Source organism: Petromyzon marinus, unplaced genomic scaffold (assembly GCF_048934315.1).
Source record: "Petromyzon marinus isolate PM22_M1 ecotype Great Lakes invasive population unplaced genomic scaffold, UKy_Petmar_22M1.pri1.0 PM_G_Scaffold_30, whole genome shotgun sequence".
Classification (NCBI taxonomy): Eukaryota; Metazoa; Chordata; class Hyperoartia; order Petromyzontiformes; family Petromyzontidae; genus Petromyzon; species Petromyzon marinus.
Window position 1 is genome coordinate 1,745,109 of NW_027422873.1, and position 26,258 is coordinate 1,771,366.

A 26,258-nucleotide genomic window follows, 5' to 3' on the forward strand; every position below is an offset into this window, starting at 1 on the left:
GGGAGAGGCAGGAGAGGACATGGAGATGATTATGGTGAGATGAGAGGGGAGAGGCAGGAGAGGACATGGAGGTGAGTATGGTGAGATGAGAGGGGAGAGGCAGGAGAGGACATGGAGATAATTATGGTGAGATGAGAGGGGAGAGGCAGGAGAGGACATGGAGGTGAGTATGGTGAGATGAGAGGGGAGAGGCAGGAGAGTGCCTGGAGGTGAGTGAGATGAGAGGGGAGAGGCAGGAGAGGACATGGAGGTGAGTATGGTGAGATGAGAGGGGAGAGGCAGGAGAATGGAGAGTGCCGTGGAGTGAGACGAGTGCTAGTCAGTGGCTGAATGGAGGCTCTTGGGACAAGCAGGATCGTGCGAGCGCAAGTTGGACGACCGATCGGCTCGGGAGCCGGCGGAGCGTTATCGCCGAAGCGGCGACGCGACTCCGCCACCCACCCTCCTCTTCGCCCGGGGTGGCACGGACGAGCGTGACGAGGTTCCTCCCGACGAGGTAGCGGAACATGGGCGTGCGCTTCTCCTCGTGGTCATCGAACACCCACAGGTTGACCCGGGCGCGCGTCACCGCCGTGTACAGGCGCTTGAGCTCGCCGACAAGCACCTGGGGGAATGGATACGGCGCGGTGAGCCGGCGCGCCGGCGTCGCCGCGTGACCTCGGTAAAACCCCCTTGGCAAGTGGAAACCCTGCCGCTCGGTGTAGCCGCCGCCCTCCGCAGCGTGTGTGTGTGTGTGTGCGTGTCTGTGTGTGTGTGTCTGTGTGTGTGTGTGTCTGTGTGTGTGTCTGTGCGTGTGTCTGTGTGTGTCTGTGTGTCTGTGTGTGTGTGTCTGTGTGTCTGTGTGTGTGTGTCTGTGTGTGTGTGTCTGTGTGTCTGTGTGTGTCTGTGTGTGTGTGTGTGTCTGTGTGTGTGTGTGTCTGTGTGTGTCTGTATGTGTGTGTCTGTGTGTCTGTGTGTGTGTGTCTGTGTGTGTGTGTGTCTGTGTGTGTGTCTGTGTGTGTGTGTCTGTGCGTGTCTGTGTCTGTCTGTGTGTGTCTGTGTGTGTGTGTCTGTGTGTGTGTGTCTGTGTGTGTGTGTCTGTGTGTGTGTCTGTGTGTCTGTGTGTGTGTGTGTCTGTGTTTGTGTGTCTGTGTGTGTGTGTGTGTCTGTGTGTCTGTGTGTGTGTGTCTGTGTGTGTGTGCGAGAGACGCGCCGAGTGTGCGGAGGCGCCCGGCGCGTAGCGTCGAACGTCTTTCACGCCGTACGTAGCCAACCGACCTTCGTAGGAGGCGCATGGGATGAAGAACAACGAAACTAAACAATGCGAGAAGCGGTCCTGAAGAAGGAGGGGCGTTTCAGAGAGCTGTGGAAGCGCACCCTGAAGGCGCGCGATGCGGCGGCCGTCTTTGTTCAACGGGCCAGCCAAAGGCCGCTGCAAGGGTGGGGCGGAGTTTGCGGCGATGGTTTGCGCTCGGTGACGAGATCAGCGATGGTTTTGACACAAACCGTTCCAGCTTGCCAATTTTCACGAGGGTACAAAAAAATGAAACCCCGCGCCAATTTTCACCCCGGGGGATTCTTCAAATGCCTTTTCATCGAACAATGTCGATGACGGCAACGGTTTGCGTTTGACAGAGTGCCACCTCCCTCCTGTACGCTGGGTCGTCCCAGAGTGCTGTACACCTTACATCTATCTATATTCTTGGTTCTTTCGGTAAAGTCACCACCACGTAGAAGGGAAACAATAAAATTATAAAAAAATAATTAAAATAAAATTCTCATGACGTTTCGACTGCAGCACAAGCAATCATCATCAGGTGTGAAAACCACAGCGAGAAAATTTGAAAAAAAGTGGTGCTAACGTTAAAAATAACCGCCACTTGTTTCAAATTTTCTTGCTGTGGTTTTCACACCTGATGGTGATTGCTTGTGTTGCAGTCGAAACGTCGTGAGAAATTTATTGTTTTATTTTTTTTATTGTTTCCCTTCTACGTGGTGACTTTACCGAAAGAACCAAGAATATGAATCCCTGCAGTCACGAAAGCTTTAAATAAAAAATCTTACATCTAATCTCAGATGAGGTCAAGCGCCAATTCACAAGGTGACTCGGCACTTGACCCGCCAACAGGCATGAGTCTGCCAGTCGCGGGCGATGATTACTGCCACGTGTAATCACCAACTGAGTAATCGCCTGGAATATTTGCTCAATATGCTCATCAGTTCTAAGAAGCTAAGCTGGTATTTGGGCCTGGCTAGTGCTTCCACGCGTGACCGCCATGCATAACACGTGCTGGAGGCCGCAGAGCTCCGTGATGAGCAGCAGTGGGAGAGGTGTAGCAACATCAAATTGTTATACTGCGCTTCCATGCTCACACGTCTAAGCTCCCCGACTTCGTCAACCGACGTTGACCGGCGTGGTGAAGTATGGTCAAATCACCCCCCCCCCCCCCACCACAGCCCGCCTGGCCAATGGGGAGGCCCTCATCCAGCAGCGGAGTGACGAGACGGCCGAATGTGCGCACGGGGTTCAAGCGCTGCTCCGAAGTCGACTCGGGTTTGTGAACGTCAGGTGGAGAGGCCCTGTGGGGGGGCGAGCGCTCGGCACGGTCAGCGGTGTCGGTGGAGCCGGCTTTGTGTGCGGCGGCAACGACGTCAATAACCGGACGACGCGTCCCGTTCAACCAGATCTGTTGCCGCCGTGTGAAAAATAAAGTCGCTTTTAAAAACTTCCTGTCTACCGCAAGGTACTCTGGGAATGCGCGATCTGAGAAGCGTTGCGTGACGAGGAATGTGAGAAGTGCTTTCACGTGGAGGACAGGGATGTGCGGGTGCCACAGTGGCGAGATGTTAACTATCTCGCGTGGTACAGAGAAGGTCACTGGTTCCATCCCCAAGCCTGGCACCTGTGTATTTGGAGTTTGCCTGTTTCTCCCCCGTGGGCACGTGGATTTCTCTCCGTTTCCACATTTAGAAACATGCATTTGGAGTATTTGGCTGAGGAAAAATGAAATCCACATCATAAGTTAATTCACTGAGCTATGATTTGTGGCCAGGCCACTTCTGAAAAAGAGCTGTGTAGCTCAGTGGGCCTTGCCTGGCATGATTTGCCACAAGTACTGTGTGTGGTGGTTAATGCAGACTTGATGCCTTGCAAAATGTTTCTATTTTTAAACCTCCTGTTTAATTTCCCAGAAAGGGTTAAAACCTTTTCTTATTTTTAATTATGTAAAAAAAACATCTTTAAAATATCAACGAAGGAGAGGTATCGTCCGCTTGCTTTGTGTTGTGCAGCGATAGCTGGCCAGACAAGCGAGCGACCGTTAGCGAGGAGCCGACCTTGTGGGCAATGGGGTCAAAGTTGAGAGGGCGGGAGCCGGGCAGCAGCACCTCCTCCTCCAGCAACGTCTCCTCCAGCGGCCGCGGCGAGGGCACGGTGCCGGCGTCGTCGCTGCGGGCAGGCGCCTCGTACGAGTTCACCACCCGCCACTCCTTGGTTGCCTGCGCACGGCCCCCCCCGCGGGCGTAAAGAACGCGACCGGAGCGAGGAGGGTCGGCGGGGACGCGCGCACGCCAGACGCACGAGCGAGAGAACGAGACGAGCGGAAAGAGTTGAGCCGGCGTGACCAGAAGGAGGGCGAAGACGTGCCGCCAGGGCATGATGGCCGCACCGAGGAGTCCCCTGACAAGGAGGGAAAGGTGGCAATATCGGGGACACGTGCAACGGGCACCAAGCGGAGGCCGTGGGGGGGGGGGAAGCTCGCCTCCGAGTCGGAGAAGAAGTTGTAGAGGAGAACGTCGTCAAACTCCAGCCCCTTGGCCTCGTAGACGGTGAGCACCAGGCCCAGGCTCAGCTCCTCTGGGAGCTGCTCCTTGGCTTTCTCATTACAAACCAGGATCACCTGTCGCGCGCAAGAGGCAAAGGTACCCCCTGTAGCGGCACCACGCAAGACTATTGGGGCGAGTGGCTCTGCTGAGCACGAGGGGGGTGGTGGTGGTGGCCAGCACCACGCCCGGCCGCCTTTGTTTCCCAAGCGCTGAAGTTTACATGCCGCACAAGATGGTCCTTTAAGGCTGAATCGACCAGTAATGGAACCCAGGTTTCCGGCTGATATCCACTACACCATGCGTGTTTACCTGTGTAATGACTCGCGTGTAAGGGGGCATACGTGCACACTCACAAGCAGGCGATAACAATGCGCTACGTGTAGACGAGCCCTAACCTGCACCGAGCACTCCTTACGCTCGAGTACGGGCTCGGCTTGGAACTGCGAGGCTACATCTGAACACTAGCACGGTTGGTTACGTACGGAGGCGAAAGAAGTTCAACGTACGTTACATCCAGAGGTATCTCGGTAACAAATCGTTCGGGCCCATTTCTCAAACGAGGGTGCCATGCGCTTCGTACGCGAGTGGAAAGCTAAGACACGTACAAACCGCTGTTGCTAACTGGTAACTGATCCGATAACCGGCTTGAGCAACGATTACCGGTTATGAAAGTCTAGGAAACGGCAACCGATTCCAGTGGAACTTTTAAGTAACGAATGCACCGATTGGCGCACACGCGGACGTACAAACCTCACGGCGGCCTAGATCACCCCTCGGTTACATTTGTCCTAGTTACTGGGTCGAAAAGAGATAGAGGGGCAAGCCCTGCAATTGATTTATTGCTCATGCCACTTCCGGAAGAAGGGCTTCCAATAGAGGGTATCTGGCATTGTCTCCTAAGCTAACGTCTTGGAAGGAGGAGGCGTACCCTCACTTGATCCCACCACGCGTAACCTGCCAGTCGACTGCGGTGCGCCCGTGTGTATTGCAGAGTGGATAGTGGGGGAGGGGAGGGATTTGAAAAACCTGCTCCATTGTTGCAGCTGCTGTGCCCCGGAATCAACGACCGCTGGATTGCAAGTCCAGCGTGCTGCCTATGACACCCACCGCGGCAGGCAGCTCCCTTCGTTCCCGAGTTTAAAAGGTTACGTTTACTGCTGCAGATATCTACACGTGCCGAAAACCGGTTCAGACCGCTTTATACCGGTTTCATACCGGTTTCCACCAGGTTGTACACGGATTACAGATGACAAAAAAAACAAAGCCGACCTCCGCCGCCCAATGGCAAACAAACCTGGTGCGCCCCGAACTCTATGGGCTGGGCGCGGCGCTGGTGGCCTCGCAGCAGGATGGCCAGGTCCTCGGAGCTGCACGAGTCGAGCAGGACGGGCAGCGGCCCCGCGAACAGCCCCTGGTCCCGTGGCAGCCAGTCCAGCGACTCGGGGAAGAAGTGCTGGAGCAGGTCCACGACGCTGGAGGCGAACGCCAGGATGCCTGGCGCGAAGGGACGCGGGGGGCACGTGGGAGAGGAAGGACCGGCGGTGGTTACGTGGTGGGGGGGGATCGTGCGGAGGCCGCGTGTTAACGGACCAAGTGTTTAAACTCGTGGTCCCGACCTGAGAAGAAGGCGCGGCTTGACTTTGCGCCGAGGTTGTCGCGTTTTTAATAGCATTACGAGAACCGGCGATACTCAGCAGCAGTAACTAATTGGCACGTTTTGATTACGTGACAAACCTTACCAATTTGCTGTGTTGGGTGGTGGTGGGTTTAATGACGCATTTTCACATTTACGCAATCTAATAATGGTTGCGAAAAGCCTCCATGTTAAACTATCTGCTGCAGGCTTCACCGTTCAATGAGCCCGACTAGTTTTGCTCCCGGCTGCATTCACGGAAGGGCGGCGGTGTACGGCAAAAAAGGGCCCTTCCCCAATAACCACAGCGGATTCATTAGATGCCGGTTCAGAGCCCGAGTCCAACCAGCTCGCTCAAGCCGACTCTGCCACACGGAGCCAAGGAGAGTCACCGAACACGGGCGGACGCCCCCCCCAACGCAAGGGCGCGTACCTCGCGCCGGGGACATCCGCAGACCCGGACCTCGGTGGCAGCGACGGCGGCTCGGCGTGCCACCCGCCTGCCCCCCCCCCCCCCGCCCAGGCGCAGGCCTGCACGTGTTCGCAGGCGCTCACCCGAGTGCGAGCGGTAGTTCTGGCAGAGCTCGTACAGACGCTTGGGCTTGCGCACGTCGATGCGCGAGCGACGCGCCGCGCCGCCGCCGCCGCCGCCGCCGCTTGGCGGGAGGCTGGCGAAGTGGAAGAGCGAACGCAGCTCGCTGAAACGGAACGCCACGCCGCGCACGATGCTCTGGGCCGTGTCCCCCGTGAGGAACATGGCGTTGGGGTCGGCGCAGCAGCGCATGAGCAACGCCAGCTCGGCCTGCGCACGGGACACGGTGGAGTGGTGGTGGGTGGAGGGGGCAAAGGGGGGGCGGCGGTCGCAGGTGACGGCGCTCGGTCAGTCGGCACCTACTTTGCCGTCGTCTCTCCACCGTCAACGTCCTCCCGCTGCTGGGCAAACGCCTCCCGGCGGTGTCGGCGGCTCTTCGCCGTCGCTTCTCCGAATCGCGTCGTCTGTCTACACCGCTTTCTCCTTCCTTGGAACCTCTACTCCGCCGTTAGTCTCGCCCGTCAGTCCCCCGACGTCCTAGCCGGATGTCCCGGCCCAGGGTCTATCTCAGCGTTTTTATTTTGTGGGAGACGTTTGTTCTGCTCTTTTTGATTCCCAAGTGTTGCTTCACACTTTGGCCCGTCGCTCCTGGTTATTTTCACCAATGGCGTGCTGTACACCTCCCTAACCTTGCTATTTAGTTATGGACCCGGTTAATGCTCTGTGGGTCACCGTGGTGAAATACAAGAATCCACACGTGCGCAATGCAGTTTAACACGTCACGTAGGCTTTCGCAACCAATATCATCCGTAATAGAGGTTTTTGGGTTAAATCGCGTAAATATATAAATGTGTCGTCAAAACAGCCAACTAGTAAGGATTGTCACGTAAACAGAACGTGGCCAATTCATCACTAGTACAGCACTAGTGTGTAGTGTCATGTATAGTAGTGTAGTGTATAATGTAGTGTATAGTGTAGTGTATAGTAGTGTATAGTGTAGTGTATAGTGTAGTGTATAGTAGTGTAGTGTATAGTGTTGTGTACTAGTACAGCACACCGGTTGTGCGTTGGAGAGCCAAGCCACAACATTTACAGTCTGAGTACCGTGACGTTTCGCCAGTAATTACAATTAGCTTCATCAGGCAACAGCCAGATATGTGGAAAAGTCTTACTGTTCCGTTCCTTATATAGAGGCATAGATGTGTTGACCACGCAGCTGGGCTCTTGCACAATTGACGGGGGGGGGGGGGGGGGATTACTGAGGCAACGTACATTATGCATGTGCATTATGCGAGGCCTTTGAACTTGTCCTTCCTCTTTATTATTCATTGTTTATTAAAATAGCCCTACCAATGGCAATCCCTATTGAAGTACGCTGCTCTTTGTAGGCACGCATTTAAATAACGTGTTATTTGATGATTCGCTAACCACGCAGCACTAAGGCAGTAGCGAATCATCAAGCTCGTCCCTTGGTGTGGACCAATCAGTTTCAAGGACAATGCCACATATATTATCATAGTGTGTGTTTTTTGTTTGCATTTTGACTGCAGGTATTGTGGTTAATGCAGTAACATTAATCCTTGTAAAAAGGTTTCAGTTTTGTTGCCAGAAAAAAAAGGGGAAAACCCTATTATTTTATTTTGGTACTGGCAAAGGAGGTCTAATGATGTAAATTCTGATCTCGTCCGAAATTCTTATCTAGGTACCAATTTTCATAATTTTTCAGATGCATCCAAAAATCAGGAACACATCTCCAAATGTGCCCTGAGATCTGGAGATCTGTAAAAAAAAGAGCTTTATAGTTCATATTCTTGGTTCTTTCGGTAAAGTCCTTTCATTTCGGGTCTTAATTGATTGTTCACGCTTACGGTGGCTTTCAGACCGCATCCATTATTTTCGTCTCCCCCCTCCTCTTTTCCAAACATAGATGGACTCGTCCATCTGAACAAACTTGTCAAATCGCTCTGCGTGGTGCTGACGTTAAGAAAAAAACGCCACTTTTTTCAAATTTTCTTGCTGTGGTTTTCACACCTGATGATGATTGCTTGTGTTGCAGTCGAAACGTTGTGATGGTTTTATTTTTATTATTTTATCGTTTCCCTTCAACGTGGTGACTTTATCGAAAGAACCAAGAATATGAATCCCTGCAGTCACGAAAGCTTTAAATCAAAATTTAGCTTCATAGCTCATCGGATTCCTCCAATGCAAATAAACGTTCCGATTCCGACGACTTAACGCGTGCACCGGCACGGTTGATTTTGCACCTGCGTGAAGTCCTGGATCTCGTCCCCGTAGAGCTCATGTATTGACCAAGGCGTGACCTCGAGCCGGCAGAGGCGAGAGTAGATGTGGAACACCAGGTCCTCCTCGTCAAAGAAGCACCTCTGGGACTTGACGTGCTGGTAGGCGCGGAACAGCCGATGCACCTCGCCACGGTCCCCGGTGAAGTTTGGCGCCCGCTTCCGGCCCAGCTCCTCGTAGTGCTCCAAACCGAGGACCCCGTTGGGGCTCTGGAGGGCCTCCACGGAGCCCTTTACGAAAGACTTGATCTCCATCCACACCGTGGCAGGGTTATACGGGCTCTTCCCCTTCACCATGGCGGGCCAGATGTCGCTCGTGAACACTTCGTACGTCACGAACTTCCTGGGGTCCTCTTTTTTGGATTCGTGAAGTTTGCCGATGTCCGCCCGGTGGTCTTCCTCGTCGTCAGGATCCTCTTCCATCGCGTCTTCTGTGTCGCCGAGGCCCAAAATGTCGTCGTCCATGGACCACCCGCGGACGGCTTCCTTTAAGCTCCCGTCTCCGTTCCTGGCAAAGAATGGGTTCGCGAGCGACGCGTCGAGCAGCAGGAGGAGTTGTCGCGAGTTCAAGAAGAGCGGAAAGTTCTCGTCTTTGACGTCCTGGAGCCTGTACACGCCGCTGATGTCAACGGGCGAGTAGTGCCGGGTGCCGGCGGTAGATTTGGACAGTTCCACAAAGTTCCTTTGCGCCTCTCGAGACAGCACGTGGTTCTTGGTGACAAACAGCTGATGAAGATGTTCACAAATTGGAGCGGCGCCTCCCTCGGGCTGGTGACTTGCGAGCCGTGCGGCACCGAGCTCGGCCGCAGGTTCCAAGAAATCATTTCCTCGGTCGACGTCGAAAAGCTCTGAAGCATGGAGGCAAGCTTCTCGTTCCGGCTCGCGCGTTCCCTTTCGGCCGGTATCACCCACACAGCCGTTCTTCACGGGGCAGTCAAACGCAACGTCCTCCCCGACTCCCGCGTCGTCCGGCAACGGAGGCGGCGGAAGCGCGGCCTTCGGGATCCACGGCTCTCCCCGGAGCGCGGTCGTCTGCCAATACCTGTCGAACGTGTTCCACAGCCGGTACATCAGGCACGTGGTCTTGCCGGTGCCCGAGCGGCCAACGAGGATGATGGCTTCCGAGGGCATGGGGTTCAGGTTGATGACCGCGTGCTCCAGCTCTCCCACGCGGAACGGGTATTCGATCGTCTGCTCGGGGCAGCGCAGGACGTTGAGCGCCACGGTCGTGCCGAAGGTGTGGAACTTCTCGATGTTGTACTCGTTCTCCGTCGTGCTCGCCGGAGGAAAGTAATCCCGGGCTTCCGCCGACACGGGCCGGGCACCGGCGGAGCCGCCCGCCTTGACGAAGAGCAGCGGGTACCTCCGCCGCACGTTCTGCTGCGAGGGGAACGATGCTCGCTCGATGCCCTTCAGCTTGCGGCGGAGCGAGCAGGACGTCCCACGGTCGCAGGAGGAAATGATCCTCTTTATTCTGTGGTCGAGTTGCTTGTGATCAAGGACAATGTCCCAAATGCGGATGATCTCGCTGTAGACTTCTCCAGTCGTCTCTCCTCCCGAAGCAGACTCTTCGGAGCCGGTGATTTTCTCGGGCTTGGCACTGCAACGTGGCGAAAAGTCGATCGCCAATTCCCAAAGCAGCCTGGCGGCCCTGTCTACCCTGGCCTCAAACAGCCTGATCTCGCTGGACTCGGCGACGCCTTTCACTTTCTTGATGCGGTGAAGGTGCCAGTCACCGTTGCCCAGCGAGTAAATCACCCTCACGATATTCCTCCTCGCGGCGCGCGGGAGGCTCTTGTCGTTGAGGGTTCTGAGGGCGTCGCGAGTGCACTCGATTTCCCAGGTCAGCGATTCAAAGTCAGGGCCCGCCGTGCCGTCGTCACCGTCGTCGTCGCCGTCCCCGACACCGTCCTCGTCGCGGGCGTCTTCGCCGTCGGACAAACCGTCCGCTTCGTCGGGCGCGTCCGGAGGGCCGCCGCCGCCGCCGCCGCCGGCTTGGCGTTCGGCGACGCTCGGGGGCGGCTCGGCGGCCGTCGGCGCGGGAGACGCCGGCTCCGCGGATCTCGCCGCCCGCGTCTCCGCGGGGTCGTACTCCTCGATGAGCCCTTCGATTTCTCGGGCCAAGGCGTCTCGGGCCAAACTGACCGCATCCTCCTTCGCGGCGTCCACTTTTTCCACGTCGCCGTCGTCGCCGTCGTCGTCCTCCCCCGCCTCCTCGACCGTTTCGCCCACGGGATCGGAGGCGAGCGCCTCGGGCCCGGCCGCCCTCCTGCGCTCCGGCGGGCGCCTGCGTCTCCCGCCGTCGCGTCCGCTCCCGCCGCCGCCGCCGCCGCCGCCTTTCTGCTCGCGGGCGAGGCTGTTCCACGTCCGCACGCGGGGGTCTTTCGGCCCGACGCCCCAGAACGCGCGCCTCCCCGCCTTGTTGCGGCACGCGCCGTCGACGCGGCACGCGGCGAGCAGGCGCAGTATCTCGTCGTGGCGCTTCGAGGGCGGCGAAGAGAAGACGAGGTGCAGCAGGGAGTTGCCGCCCGCGTCCCTCGCGTTGACGTTCGGGGCTTTCTCCAAGAGCAGCTTCAGGACGCGCAGCCCCTCTTCGTCTGGCGACAGATAAAAAAACACGGCGCAAAGCGATAAGCAGCTCCAGAGAAACGCGGCTCTCTGCGCCAATCGCCCGGAGGCGCGCCTCCCGACCCTGTCGGTTCTCGCGAGCTAAGCAGGCGCCGAGCCCGCGACGTGGCCCGGGTGGCGAACCGACGTGCCGGCCAGTTTGCCCGTAGACGGCCGCTCACCGCCACGTGGCGGAGTTAGACTGATGGCCTTAATCTTAGTTGTCTTGTGGTTGTTGTTGTTGTTATTTGACTTGCATCCCACTGGGATTTTTGCACACAGCGTTGGTGTACGGTGCTATTTCAGGAATATTTTGATATTTTTGTTCCTGAATTTTCTGTTTGCACAGTCAACACAAAGTCACTTTAAGATGTTTTCTTGTTCATGTTTTTTGTTTGTTGCGGTTGCACCCGATTCAAGAGCCGAATGGCTCACAGGGCTATACCAAATAAATGAACTATGAACTAACTATGAACTATGTACTGTAATAAAGAAGTTGCCTATCCAAAGTGTCTCCAGAACCCACCACACATAACGGCGCAAAATTAATTAAACATACGTGCAATACAATAGCACCCCTGGGTTAACACACACTCTTACGCGTTTCCCACTTGCGCACCTCGAAGAATCACCGCGCACTTCTTGCTACTTACCATCAATGCCCTTGTGAAGGATGAGGATCATCGCGGCGTGCAAGGGGTTGGCGCCGATGGAGGCGGGCTTCGCGCCGTGGCTGAGGAGCCACGTGACCATAACGGCGATCCACTTCTCTTGACCCGGGGCCAGCAGCTGTGGCAAGATGACACTGGTCAAAAAGTACACAGGAGGGCCCTCCACACGCCAGTTCACCACGGGTCTCCTCCCTTGAAACCGTTCTCGCTTAGGTTAAGTCAAAAGTGATTTGCCTACCCCAAATTAGTTGAAGCGGTGCTCATCTGCTGTTTCACGGCCCTAGCCAGCGGTGTAAACTCTGCGTTTCTACGGTGGGAGGGCGAGTCGATCCACACGCCAACTGCCGCTGACATCCTCACAAAGTGGTTGCTCATTTTAAAGTTTTGATTTAAAGCTTTCGTGACTGCAGAGAGAGATTCATATTCTTGGTTCTTTCGGTAAAGTCACCACCACGTAGAAGGGAAACAATAAAATACGTGACTTTACCGAAAGAACCAAAGAAGATGAATCATTGCAGTCACGAAAGCTTTAAATCGAAATAAAATTCTCACGACGTTTCGACTGCAACACAAAAAGCAATCATCATCAGGTGTGAAAACCACAGCAAGAATTTTTTTTTTCAAATTTTCTTGCTGTGGTTTTCACAGCTGATGATGATTGCTTTGTTATCAAACGGTTGAGGGGTGATGATGATGATGGGTGAAGTGAACTCCCAACCAGGATTAGAACTCACAGCCCTCTAACTGGGAGCCGTTTGCTCTGCCACTGAGCCACCCGGCAGGTTGCTTAGATCACAATCACCGCCTAATAAGACACGGATGAGAAACGCAGAGAGCCGCTGGGAAAACACCGGAAAATAAAAGCTGGAAATTACGCAAAAAATCACGGCGAGACATCCGTTGGAATGCACCGAGAGACAGGGAGAGGGAACAACGTCGATTAGAGAATAATCACGCGTTAGAGGCTGCTGTATATTTGACTTTTCCAAAAAAGAATTTAAAAAATGCGATCTTGTCTGTCCCTTGTAGACATTTGTGTGTTATCTTTGAGTTCCAAGAGTTAAAAAAAACAGATGCAGAAAAAAATAAATTAGCACAGTAGTTGGAAATCGAACAGGCTTGGTGGCTTGGAATGATAACAAGTTCACGTGAACCTGGGAAACTCCTTCCTCGAGCACAGGCATCACCAGAGAGGCCATACCCTGCTGTTTGAACTGTGCCCAAGACAGGGAACTGGCCACACTCAGTATCTGAACATTAATTTAGAATACATCCTGGTGATTGGAGTCGAAACGTTGATAATGACAGCCACCGCATATGAATATTCTTGATCATGGTATTAAACTTAACTTTGACGAGGACATACGACTACATGGCAATGCAGCTCAGGGTAAAAAAGGTTTTGACTATTTTGCATGACCTTATGAACAATCACCGACAGGTTGAGTCAGCCTACAGTGCGAATGCACTAGTGGCCACGGAAGGTAATGACAAGGGTATCAGTTATGAGTGTGAAGGGACTGGTGGCTACAGGAGGTAATGACAGGGGTATCAGTTGTGAGTGTGAAGGGACTGGTGGCTACGGGAGGTAATGACAGGGGTATCAGTTGTGAGTGTGAAGGGACTGGTGGCTACAGGAGGTAATGACAGGGGTATCAGTTGTGAGTGTGAAGGGACTGGTGGCTACGGGAGGTAATGACAGGGGTATCAGTTGTGAGTGTGAAGGGACTGGTGGCTACGGGAGGTAATGGCAGGGGTATCAGTTGTGAGTGTGAAGGGACTGGTGGCTACAGGAGGTAAGGACAGTGGTATCAGTTGTGAGTGTGAAGGGACTGGTGGCTACAGGAGATAATGACAGGGGTATCAGTTATGAGTGTGAAGGGACTGGTGGCTACGGGAGGTAATGACAGGGGTATCAGTTGTGAGTGTGAAGGGACTGGTGGCTACGGGAGGTAACGACAGTAGTATCAGTTGTGAGTGTGAAGGGACTGGTGGCTACAGGAGATAATGACAGGGGTATCAGTTATGAGTGTGAAGGGACTGGTGGCTACGGGAGGTAACGACAGGGGTATCAGTTGTGAGTGTGAAGGGACTGGTGGCTACGGGAGGTAACGACAGGGGGAGTCAGCTGTGAGTGTGAAGGGACTGGTGGCTACGGGAGGTAATGACAGGGGTATCCGTTGTGAGTGTGAAGGGACTGGTGGCTACGGGAGGTAACGACAGGGGTATCAGTTGTGAGTGTGAAGGGACTGGTGGCTACAGGAGGTAACGACAGTGGTATCAGTTGTGAGTGTGAAGGGACTGGTGGCTACAGGAGATAATGACAGGGGTATCAGTTATGAGTGTGAAGGGACTGGTGGCTACGGGAGATAATGACAGGGGTATCAGTTGTGAGTGTGAAGGGACTGGTGGCTACGGGAGGTAACGACAGGGGTATCAGTTGTGAGTGTGAAGGGACTGGTGGCTACGGGAGGTAACGACAGGGGGAGTCAGCTGTGAGTGTGAAGGGACTGGTGGCTACGGGAGGTAATGACAGGGGTATCCGTTGTGAGTGTGAAGGGACTGGTGGCTACGGGAGGTAACGACAGGGGTATCAGTTGTGAGTGTGAAGGGACTGGTGGCTACAGGAGGTAACGACAGTGGTATCAGTTGTGAGTGTGAAAGGACTGGTGGCTACAGGAGATAATGACAGGGGTATCAGTTATGAGTGTGAAGGGACTGGTGGCTACAGGAGATAATGACAGGGGTATCAGTTATGAGTGTGAAGGGACTGGTGGCTACGGGAGGTAATGACAGGGGTATGACCAGAAACATTCTACGGCCACATCGCAAACTCATCGACCCACCTGAAAGAGGGAGTAGAGACTCACTAATGACGCCGGCTCCACTCCCACCACAGAATTTAGGGGTCGGAGGTCATCGGGCGTACACGCCACTATGTACATCTCCTGTTATTTGCACACCGGACACAAATAAAAACCAACATCACCCACACACGTTCCACGACATGAGGGCTATCCCCCCCCCCCCCCCAAGCATTAACGTCAGCCAGGTTAATACCAGCACGAGTCGTTGGAAAACACCGCCGTTAATTCGAACAGGGCACGATCACTACGGGAACTGCGCGTGCATCGAACGGATCGCGCAACATTAAAACGCCGCTCGTTGAGCATTCGCGCGCGTCCAAGACGGCGCGAACGCTGCGCGTGCCAATTCACACGCGCCAAGCTGACGGCAGAACGGAGCGCCGTAAAACCCCCGTCGTTGTGCCGTACGATGCTCCAGGGTGCCCGCAAACGTCGCCTTGCTCTCAGCAGACGCGTGACACGATCCCACGAGGCCGAGCGGGAGATGCCGCCGCGCCCGTAGGGGCATCAGACACGACTGGCGTGCGCGACTCGCGGTCGGCCGCACGTGCCTTCCAGAGGCCCTGCTCTGCCATCTCGCGCAGCAGCTGTTGCCACACTTTCTCCGTGTGCAGCAGCGGTTCTTCTTGAAGCATGCGGAGAACCCCTACGAACAGGCTCTTGTTGTCGGTCTTGCCTGCGGCCAACACAGACAGAAAGGCCACCAAGTCAAGCGTGGGAGCATACGTAAAAGACAAAAACGTAGCAATGTCACACCGTAGGGTGTAAAAACGAAGGGAACATTTACGTGAAAAAAACTTACCATTTGTGTGTGCGCGTGTGTGCGCGTGTGTAAACGTGCATCAGCTGCTGGTGAGAAAAGTGGCGTTCGTGTGCGTGTTGATCATACGTCCATGTGTGTGTCAGCTTCGAGTGAGGAATGCGGTGTTCGTGTGTGTGCGTTCCCAATGTGTACAAAATAACAACGCGCACCGTCCACTTACAGAACCTTGAGATGAAATCACATTTAGATGCACGCTACACAGATCCACATTATCTAGGAGGTGACCTCTGTGTCTAAAACCACACGTGCCTAAGAGATCAAATCACATTTAGATGCACGCTACAGAGATCCACATTATTTAGGAGGTGACCTCTGTATCTAAAACCACACGTGCCTAAGAGATCAAATCACATTTAGATGCACGCTACACAGATCCACATTATCTAGGAGGTGACCTCTCTGTGTCTAAAACCACACGTGCCTAAGAGATCAAATCACATTTAGATGCACGCTACACAGATCCACATTATCTAGAAGGTGACCTCTGTATATAAAACCACACGTGCCTAAGAGATCAAATCACATTTAGATGCACGCTACACAAATCCACATCATCTAGGAGGTGACCTCTGTATCTAAAACCACACGTGCCTGTGTTGCGGTAAGTGTGCCCACAAACCGTATGACATTGCGCCTAATGATCCCAAGGCATACTAACGGTTCATGGCCTTGAACATTTCCATGAGGAATTCAACGGTGAGGTTGACGGTGTGGCCAGAGGAGACAAGCAGGACAGCCAGGCCATGTTGCAGCGCAGCGACTGCTTCCTTTGCCTCGCCCAGCCCAGCGAGCGCCGTGCCCAGCTGATAGTAACCCTGCACACAAAGACAAAGATCCCCCCTTGGAGCCTCAACAGACTTTTGGGGAAAGTGCTGTTTTGCAAACCACCTATGAAGACCAGCGTGGCACACGAGGGGGTGGGTGGCCAGCACCATGCTGGGCTGCCCGTGTCTCCCTAAGTTGCGATTATTTACACAATGCACCAGGTACTCATTTGAGGTCGAATCGAACTCGGCGGAAGCCCAGGAACGGTTCGGATAATGGTCACTGGTGTTGGCAATGAGTGTGGGATTGTTTCCTGAAAAAAACTTTCTATGAAATTGCAGTTCATGTGGGTAGGCAAAGAATTTACCTTGTTTTTTACTTTTAATTTTACTGTGCAACACAGTATAGTAATTAATAAATACATACACTATATAGTTTATACAGTACGGTACTGTAAATTGCTCTGTTATGCTAAATTATCACCATTTCTTGAGACTCTTGGGTAGGGCTAGGCCATTTTTCGACTTACGATGGGGGGGTCGTCGTAACGCATCTCCGTCGTGAGTCGGGGACTACCCTGTACACCGGGGCAAGGGCCCAGGACAAGTGTGGATATCTCTCACGACAGTTTTAACTGTGGGTGGACGTTGAACACAGGTGGTGGGGTCGTTAAGAGCAACGCGCTAAACCGCTGAGACGCTTACTCCACACGTAACACGATCGCCTTCGCCGGGGCTGTGCCAGCCTTAGAGAAGGTGCTTGGTCGGAGCACGTGCACCAACAGCATATGCAGGTTATCTAGGAAATATTTGATACGTGTCTAGATTTTTGTCTGTCTCTGTGTGTCCCTCCCGTCTCTCTCTCTCTGTGTGTGTGTGTGTGGCTGTGTTTCCCTCAACTCCCCGTCTGCGTGACATCCCACATTGCTGTTGAGTGGGCCTATCTCTCCCTGGGGGCTGTAAAACAAATTCCGTTGGGGGGGGGCACATGATGGCACAACTTCCAAATGCATTTGAAAAGCAGTTGGCAATGCCAAAAGGATTATACCAAATATGAATTAACGTAGCATCTGACCAGCGTACATATTTACACAGACGACAATTCGCGTTGTTGACTATGATGATGACTCGTGCAAAGGTGTGGCTTGCCGCCTGCAATGAATACCTTGCACCATTGCCGGTCAGCGTCGATGGACTTGCACGACATGGTCACAGCATCTTCGAATCTCCCCAACTTGACGTAAGTCATGGCCATGTTGCAGAAGAGCAGGGAAACAACTCTGCCAGGAGTCACACGTCAGCTGTCGCTTAATGCCACGACTCGGGGTTTGTTTCACTGAAATCCACTCGCAGCGATTAATGAATGAATGTCATGATTTACAGCAAAGGTCTCTAGTTTTTTTTTTTAAAGGGCATTTACTGCCAATGCAACAGTTCATCCCACGAAAGCACAAACACCTCCTGGCATAGGCCTGGCCTACAAGGGGAAGCATTATCACCCGTTATTACATCTCGGACCCAGCTGATGCCTGTCTCTATGTGTAGTGGTTGGTGGCACTGTGCCATGAACTCAGTTACCCGGGTTCTATTCCCAGTCACGGCCACCACCAGTGACGATTATCTGAACCGGTCCTGGGCCTCTCCTAGGTCGACTCAGCCTCAAATGAGTACCTGGTGTGGTGTGTAGTAAACATCGCCACTGGGGAGACAAAGGCGGTCGGGCGTGGTGCTGGCCACCCACCCCCTCTTGTGCGGTGCCGGCTTCGTAGGTGCTCGCTAACAGCACTTGCCACTACAGTCTGCTAAGGCTACACGGGGGATCTTTGCCTTTGTATTTTGTCTTGCTGTCTCTCCTGTATCTCTGTATTCCTTTGTCTACCCTCGGTGCCTGTCTCTATTGGTAGTTCTCTTCACTTTAAGTTAATTTCACGAGTTATTTACTGTGGGTACTTTATTTAATGCAATTACACTTTGATTGTTTTTGGTCTCAGCCAAGAATGATCGGTACAAGTCTAGGCCTAGCCTAATGCATGGTAAATAAACAGTCAAAAGTGACTACTTTCTGTTAAAACAATTACTATTAAAATGTTTCGTGGTATTCATAAACAAGACGGAAGCTTGTGTTGCCTCCGAAACGTCGCGATTTCATTTTTAGTCGTTTTCATTATTTTATTTTTTTACCTAACGTGGGACTTTACCGCAAAAAAACAAAGAGCACGAATCCTTGCAGTCACGGAAAGCTTCAAATCAAATTCTAGATTTGAAGCTTTCGTGACTGCAAGGATTCATAACTCTTTTGGTTTCATTCGGTAAAGTCGCGTAGATAAAACGAAATAAGACAAAACAATTAAATCACGGACGTTTCGGAGGCAACACGAGCTTCCGTCTTCGGGTGTAAAAGTCAACGCAGAATATCTGTGTCGGGAGCACAGTTTAGAGACGACCTGGATTATATATACACAGGTTAAGGGAGGGGCTGGGATAAGTTACCCCTTTGATAGCGATCAAAGGAGCACTTGCCCTGAAACGTGAAGCAGGCGTCTTCTTTGGTTCTTTCGGTAAAGTCACGTAGAATGAGAATAAAATAATAAATTGATAAAATAAAATAACACAATAAAATTCTCACGACGTTTCGGCCACAACACAAGCGGCCTTCATCAGGTGAAGGGACGAGACTGTCTGGTAGGACAGCGCTGGAGTGAAAGAGCCACGTTCAGATCACGACTTTTAAGCTGTGTGAGAGGAAACAAAGCGCCCTCAACTTTAGCACCACGGATAGCTACGGGCCCCGTTCAGACGGACGAGTTCATCCATGGTCGGAACAGAGGAGGGGGAGAGAGACAGCTTAGAGTCGCGGCATCTCTTCAGAAAGGTGAGAGACTCGATTAGTTGAGCCTTCTTATCCCAGGCGGTTGAGGGAAGGGGGGGGTGAGGAGTCAGCAAATCAAAGTTCAAATAAAATCCCGACTCGGGATGGTTGCGCAACAAGCGCCGAGTCTCCATCGCACAACGCACAGCAGCTGCTACCTCGCGACCGCGTTCCTTGACCCTGTAACAATCTCACGTTGTGACCTCCAGCCGATCAGCGCCACCACATTGATTATTCTTCTTTGGTTCTTTCGGTAAAGTCACCACCGTCACCACGTAGAATGAGAATGAAATAATAAATTGATAAAATAAAATAACACAATAATAATATTCTAACACGACGTTTCGGCCACAACACAAGCGGCCTTCATCAGGCGAAGGGGACGAGACTGTGTCTGGTAGGACAGCGCTGTAGTGAGAATATTATTATTGTGTTATTTTATTTTATCAATTTATTATTTTATTCTCATTCTACGTGGTGGTGGTGGTGACTTTACCGAAAGAACCAAAGAAGATGAATCCTTGCAGTCACGAAAGCTTCAAATCGAAATTTAACCACGTTGATTATTATTATTGTCAACGCCGGGGCAATCCCGTGACGACGTACGCGTGTGACCAAGCTGAGATGTCACAAATTCCATTTGGAACCTGCCCGTTAGATGTCACGATATGCGTCTGCATTTGACGATACCTGCCGACAGAGGCGGAGTGGCAGAGTTGCAGGGACAGAGCCTCCTCGTAGATTTTGAGGGCTTCAAGGTAGTAGCCCATGTGAAATAAATCCTTCCCCATCCGATTCATTACGATGGAGAGCGCATCCACTTCTTCTACAAATTCAGCCTGCACACATCACCCAACACAACATCAACACATCACCTGCACACATCACCCAACACTACATCAACACATCACCTGCACACAACATCAGCACATCACCGACAAACATCACCCAACACAACATCAACACATCACCTACACACATCACCTGCACACAACATCAGTACATCACCTGCACACATCACCCAACACTACATCCGCACATCACCTGCACACAACATCAACACATCACCTACACACATCACCTGCACACATCAGTACATCACCTGCACACATCACCTGCACACATCAGTACATCACCTGCACACAACATCAACACATCACCTACACACATCACCTGCACACATCAGTACATCACCTGCACACATCACCTGCACACATCAGTACATCACCTGCACACAACATCAACACATCACCTGCACACAACATCAGCACATCACCTACACACATCACCCAACACAACATCAACACATCACCTACACACATCACCTGCACACAACATCAGTACATCACCTGCACACATCACCCAACACTACATCAGTACATCACCTACACACATCACCTGCACACAACATCAACACATCACCTGCACACAACATCAGCACATCACCTACACACATCACCCAACACAACATCAACACATCACCTACACACATCACCTGCACACAACATCAGTACATCACCTGCACACATCACCCAACACTACATCAGTACATCACCTACACACATCACCTGCACACAACATCAACACATCACCTACACACATCACCTGCACACAACATCAGTACATCACCTACACACATCACCCAACACTACATCAGTACATCACCTACACACATCACCTGCACACAACATCAGCACATCACCTACACACATCACCTGCACACAACATCAACACATCACCTACACACATCATCCGCACACATCAGTACATCACCTACACACATCACCTGCACACAACATCAGCACATCACCTGCACACATCACCTGCACACATCAGTACATCACCTACACACATCACCAAACACTACATCACCTGCACACATCACCTGCACACATCACCCAACACAACATCACCTGAACACATCACCTACACACATCACCCAACACAACATCAGCACATCACTTGCACACAACAACATCAGCACATCACCTACACACATCAGCACATCACCTGCACACAACATCAACACATCACCTGCACACATCACCTGCACACAACAACACCAGCACACTACATCACCTACACACATCACCTACACACATCACCTACACACATCACCTACACAAATCACCTGCACACTACATCACCTGCACACTACATCACCTGCACACAACATCACCTGCACACTACATCACCTACACACTACATCACCTACACACTACATCACCTACACACTACATCACCTACACACAACATCACCTACACACAACATCACCTACACTACATCACCTGCACACAACATCACCTGCACACAACATCACCTACACACTACATCACCTACACACAACATCACCTACACACATCACCTACACACTACATCACCTACACACAACATCACCTACACTACATCACCTACACACTACATCACCTACACACATCATCACCTGCACACTACATCACCTACACACTACATCACCTACACACTACATCACCTACACACATCACCTACACACTACATCACCTGCACACTACATCACCTACACAATACATCACCTACACACTACATCACCTACACACTACATCACCTGCACACAACATCACCTGCACACTACATCACCTACACACTACATCACCTACACACAACATCACCTGCACACATCACCTGCACACTACATCACCTACACACTACATCACCTGCACACTACATCACCTGCACACTACATCACCTACACACTACATCACCTGCACACAACATCACCTACACACTACATCACCTGCACACAACATCACCTACACACTACATCACCTACACACTACATCACTACACACAACAACATCAGCACATCACCTACACACTACATCACCTACACACTACATCACCTACACACATCACCTGCACACAACACCTGCACACAACATCAACACATCACCTACACACATCACCTACACACATCACCTGCACACAACATCAACACATCACCTGCACACAACATCATCAGCACACATCACCTGCACTACATCACCTACACACATCACCTACACACTACATCACCTACACACAACATCACCTACACACTACATCACCTACACACTACATCACCTACACACATCACCTGCACACAACATCACCTACACACTACATTACCTACACACAACATCACCTACACACTACATCACCTACACACTACATCACCTACACACTACATCGCCTACACACTACATCACCTACACACAACATCACCTACACAACAACATCACCTACACACTACATCACCTACACACTACATCACCTACACACAACAACATCACCTGCACACTACATCACCTACACACTACATCACCTACACACATCACCTACACACAACATCACCTACACACTACATCACCTACACACTACATCACCTACACACATCACCTGCACACAACATCACCTACACACTACATCACCTACACACTACATCACCTACACACTACATCGCCTACACAGTACATCACCTACACACAACATCACCTACATAACAACATCACCTACACACTACATCACCTACACACTACATCACCTACACACATCACCTGCACACTACATCACCTGCACACTACATCACCTACACTACATCACCTGCACACAACATCACCTACACACTACATCACCTGCACACAACATCACCTACACACTACATCACCTACACACTACATCACTACACACAACAACATCAGCACATCACCTACACACTACATCACCTACACACTACATCACCTACACACATCACCTGCACACAACACCTGCACACAACATCAACACATCACCTACACACATCACCTACACACATCACCTGCACACAACATCAACACATCACCTGCACACAACATCATCAGCACACATCACCTGCACTACATCACCTACACACATCACCTACACACTACATCACCTACACACAACATCACCTACACACTACATCACCTACACACTACATCACCTACACACATCACCTGCACACAACATCACCTACACACTACATCACCTACACACAACATCACCTACACACTACATCACCTACACACTACATCACCTACACACTACATCGCCTACACACTACATCACCTACACACAACATCACCTACACAACAACATCACCTACACACTACATCACCTACACACTACATCACCTACACACAACAACATCACCTGCACACTACATCACCTACACACTACATCACCTACACACATCACCTACACACAACATCACCTACACACTACATCACCTACACACTACATCACCTACACACATCACCTGCACACAACATCACCTACACACTACATCACCTACACACTACATCACCTACACACTACATCGCCTACACAGTGCATCACCTACACACAACATCACCTACATAACAACATCACCTACACACTACATCACCTACACACTACATCACCTACACACATCACCTGCACACTACATCACCTACACACATCACCTACACACAACATCACCTACACACAACATCACCTACACAACAACATCACCTACACACAACATCACCTACACACTACATCACCTACACACTACATCACCTACACACTACATCACCTACACACTACATCACCTACACTACATCACCTACACACTACATCGCCTACACACAACATCACCTACACACAACATCACCTACACACAACATCACCTACACACTACATCACCTACACACTACATCACCTACACACTACATCACCTACACACAACATCACCTACACACAACATCACCTACACACTACATCACCTACACACTACATCACCTACACACTACATCACCTACACACATCACCTGCACACTACATCACCTACACACATCACCTACACACAACATCACCTACACACAACATCACCTACACAACAACATCACCTACACACAACATCACCTACACACTACATCACCTACACACTACATCACCTACACACTACATCACCTACACACTACATCACCTACACTACATCACCTACACACTACATCGCCTACACACAACATCACCTACACACAACATCACCTACACACAACATCACCTACACACTACATCACCTACACACTACATCACCTACACACTACATCACCTACACACAACATCACCTACACACAACATCACCTACACACTACATCACCTACACACTACATCACCTACACACTACATCACCTACACACTACATCACCTACACTACATCACCTACACACTACATCGCCTACACACAACATCACCTACACACAACATCACCTACACACAACATCACCTACACACTACATCACCTACACACTACATCACCTACACACAACAACATCACCTGCACACTACATCACCTACACACTACACCTACACACTACATCACCTACACACTACATCACCTACACAATACATCACCTACACACTACATCACCTACACACTACATCACCTGCACACAACATCACCTGCACACTACATCACCTACACACTACATCACCTACACACATCACCTGCACACAACATCACCTGCACACTACATCACCTACACACTACATCACCTGCACACTACATCACCTGCACACTACATCACCTACACACTACATCACCTGCACACAACATCACCTACACACTACATCACCTGCACACAACATCACCTACACACTACATCACCTACACACTACATCACTACACCAAACAACATCAGCACATCACCTACACACTACATCACCTACACACTACATCACCTACACACATCACCTGCACACAACACCTGCACACAACATCAACACATCACCTACACACATCACCTGCACACAACATCAACACATCACCTGCACACAACATCATCAGCACACATCACCTGCACACTACATCACCTACACACATCACCTACACACATCACCTGCACACTACATCACCTACACACATTACCTACACACATCAACTACACACTACATCACCTACACACTACATCACCTGCACAATACATCACCTACACAATACATCACCTGCACACTACATCACCTACACACTACATCACCTACACACAACATCACCTACACACAACATCACCTACACTACATCACCTACACAACAACATCACCTACACAACAACATCACCTACACACAACATCACCTACACTACATCACCTACACTACATCACCTACACAACAACATCACCTACACACATCACCTACACTACATCACCTACACACTACATCACCTACACACTACATCACCTACACTACATCACCTACACAACAACATCACCTACACAACAACATCACCTACACACAACATCACCTACACTACATCACCTACACAACAACATCACCTACACAACAACATCACCTACACACAACATCACCTACACTACATCACCCACACAACAACATCACCCACACACCACACCACCGTGTGAACCACGTGGTGCACCACCACCACCCCCTCTCCTCTCTCCCCGTGTGCGCCCTCCTACCTGGCTCATCGTTGCCTGCTGACGGGTTCCGCCGATGCCAGCCATTGGCGAGGTTACACGCGAAAAACTATTCCCTCGCGTGGCGGTGCCGGCGGGCTGATAGGAGGGGGAGGTCCGACGTTTCGCGCCGCCGGGCCCGGGGTGACGCGACCCCCACGCTCGTTTGCGACCACGTGCGAGGCCTTAGCAGGGCACGTTTAGAAAACGTAGCGCGGATAAGGCGACCACGTGACAGCGAGGCTAGAATTCCGTAGAACTGATAAGCGCTGCCCCTCCCCCCGTAGACTCCTGTTAATACGCACTGTACTTTAACACGCGCAAGAGTACTGTACCTGCCCCCCTGTTACAGTCGTCCACAAACCCCCCCCAGCTTATAACCAATTTGGTTTCGCCCTCCCCCCCAGCTTGTAACCAATTTGGTTTCGCCCACCCCCCCGGCTTGAAACCAATTTGGTTTCGCCCACCCCTTAGCTAGTAACCAATTTGGTTTCGCCCACCCCCTTAGCTAGTAACCAATTTGGTTTCGCCCACCCCCTTAGCTTGTAATCAATTTGGTTTCGCCCACCCCCTCAGCTTGTAACCAATTTGGTTTCGCCCACCCCCCCTCAGCTTGTAACCAATTTGGTTTCGTCCACCCCCTCAGCTAGTAACCAATTTGGTTTCGCCCACCCCCTCAGCTAGTAACCAATTTGGTTTCGCCCACCCCCCCAGCTAGTAACCAATTTGGTTTCGCCCACACCCCTCAACTTGTCACCAAGTTGGTTTCGCCCACCCCCCCAGCTTGTAACCAATTTGGTTTCGCCCACCCCCCCAGCTTGTAACCAATTTGGTTTCGCCCACACCCCTCAACTTGTAACCAATTTGGTTTCGCCCTCCCCCCCAGCTTGTAACCAATTTGGTTTCGCCCACACCC

The 26,258-nt window shown here is 51.6% G+C and overlaps 1 protein-coding gene across 1 annotated transcript; it reads right to left on the bottom strand.

Annotated features, from left to right (window-relative positions):
• Positions 1–253: 253 nt before the first annotated feature.
• Positions 254–25,582, bottom strand: LOC142915398 (TPR and ankyrin repeat-containing protein 1-like). Its single transcript, XM_076061229.1, has 13 exons — positions 25,346–25,582; positions 19,561–19,709; positions 17,167–17,281; positions 15,896–16,052; positions 14,966–15,090; positions 14,394–14,495; positions 11,530–11,665; positions 8,234–10,866; positions 5,993–6,239; positions 5,099–5,298; positions 3,741–3,878; positions 3,316–3,477; positions 254–604 (listed from the first exon to the last, which is right to left on the bottom strand). The coding sequence occupies exons 1-13, from the start codon at positions 25,388–25,390 to the stop codon at positions 320–322; spliced, it is 4,494 nt and encodes a 1,497-aa protein (XP_075917344.1). The 5' UTR covers positions 25,391–25,582; the 3' UTR covers positions 254–319.
• Between the last annotated feature and the right edge of the window lie 676 nt (positions 25,583–26,258).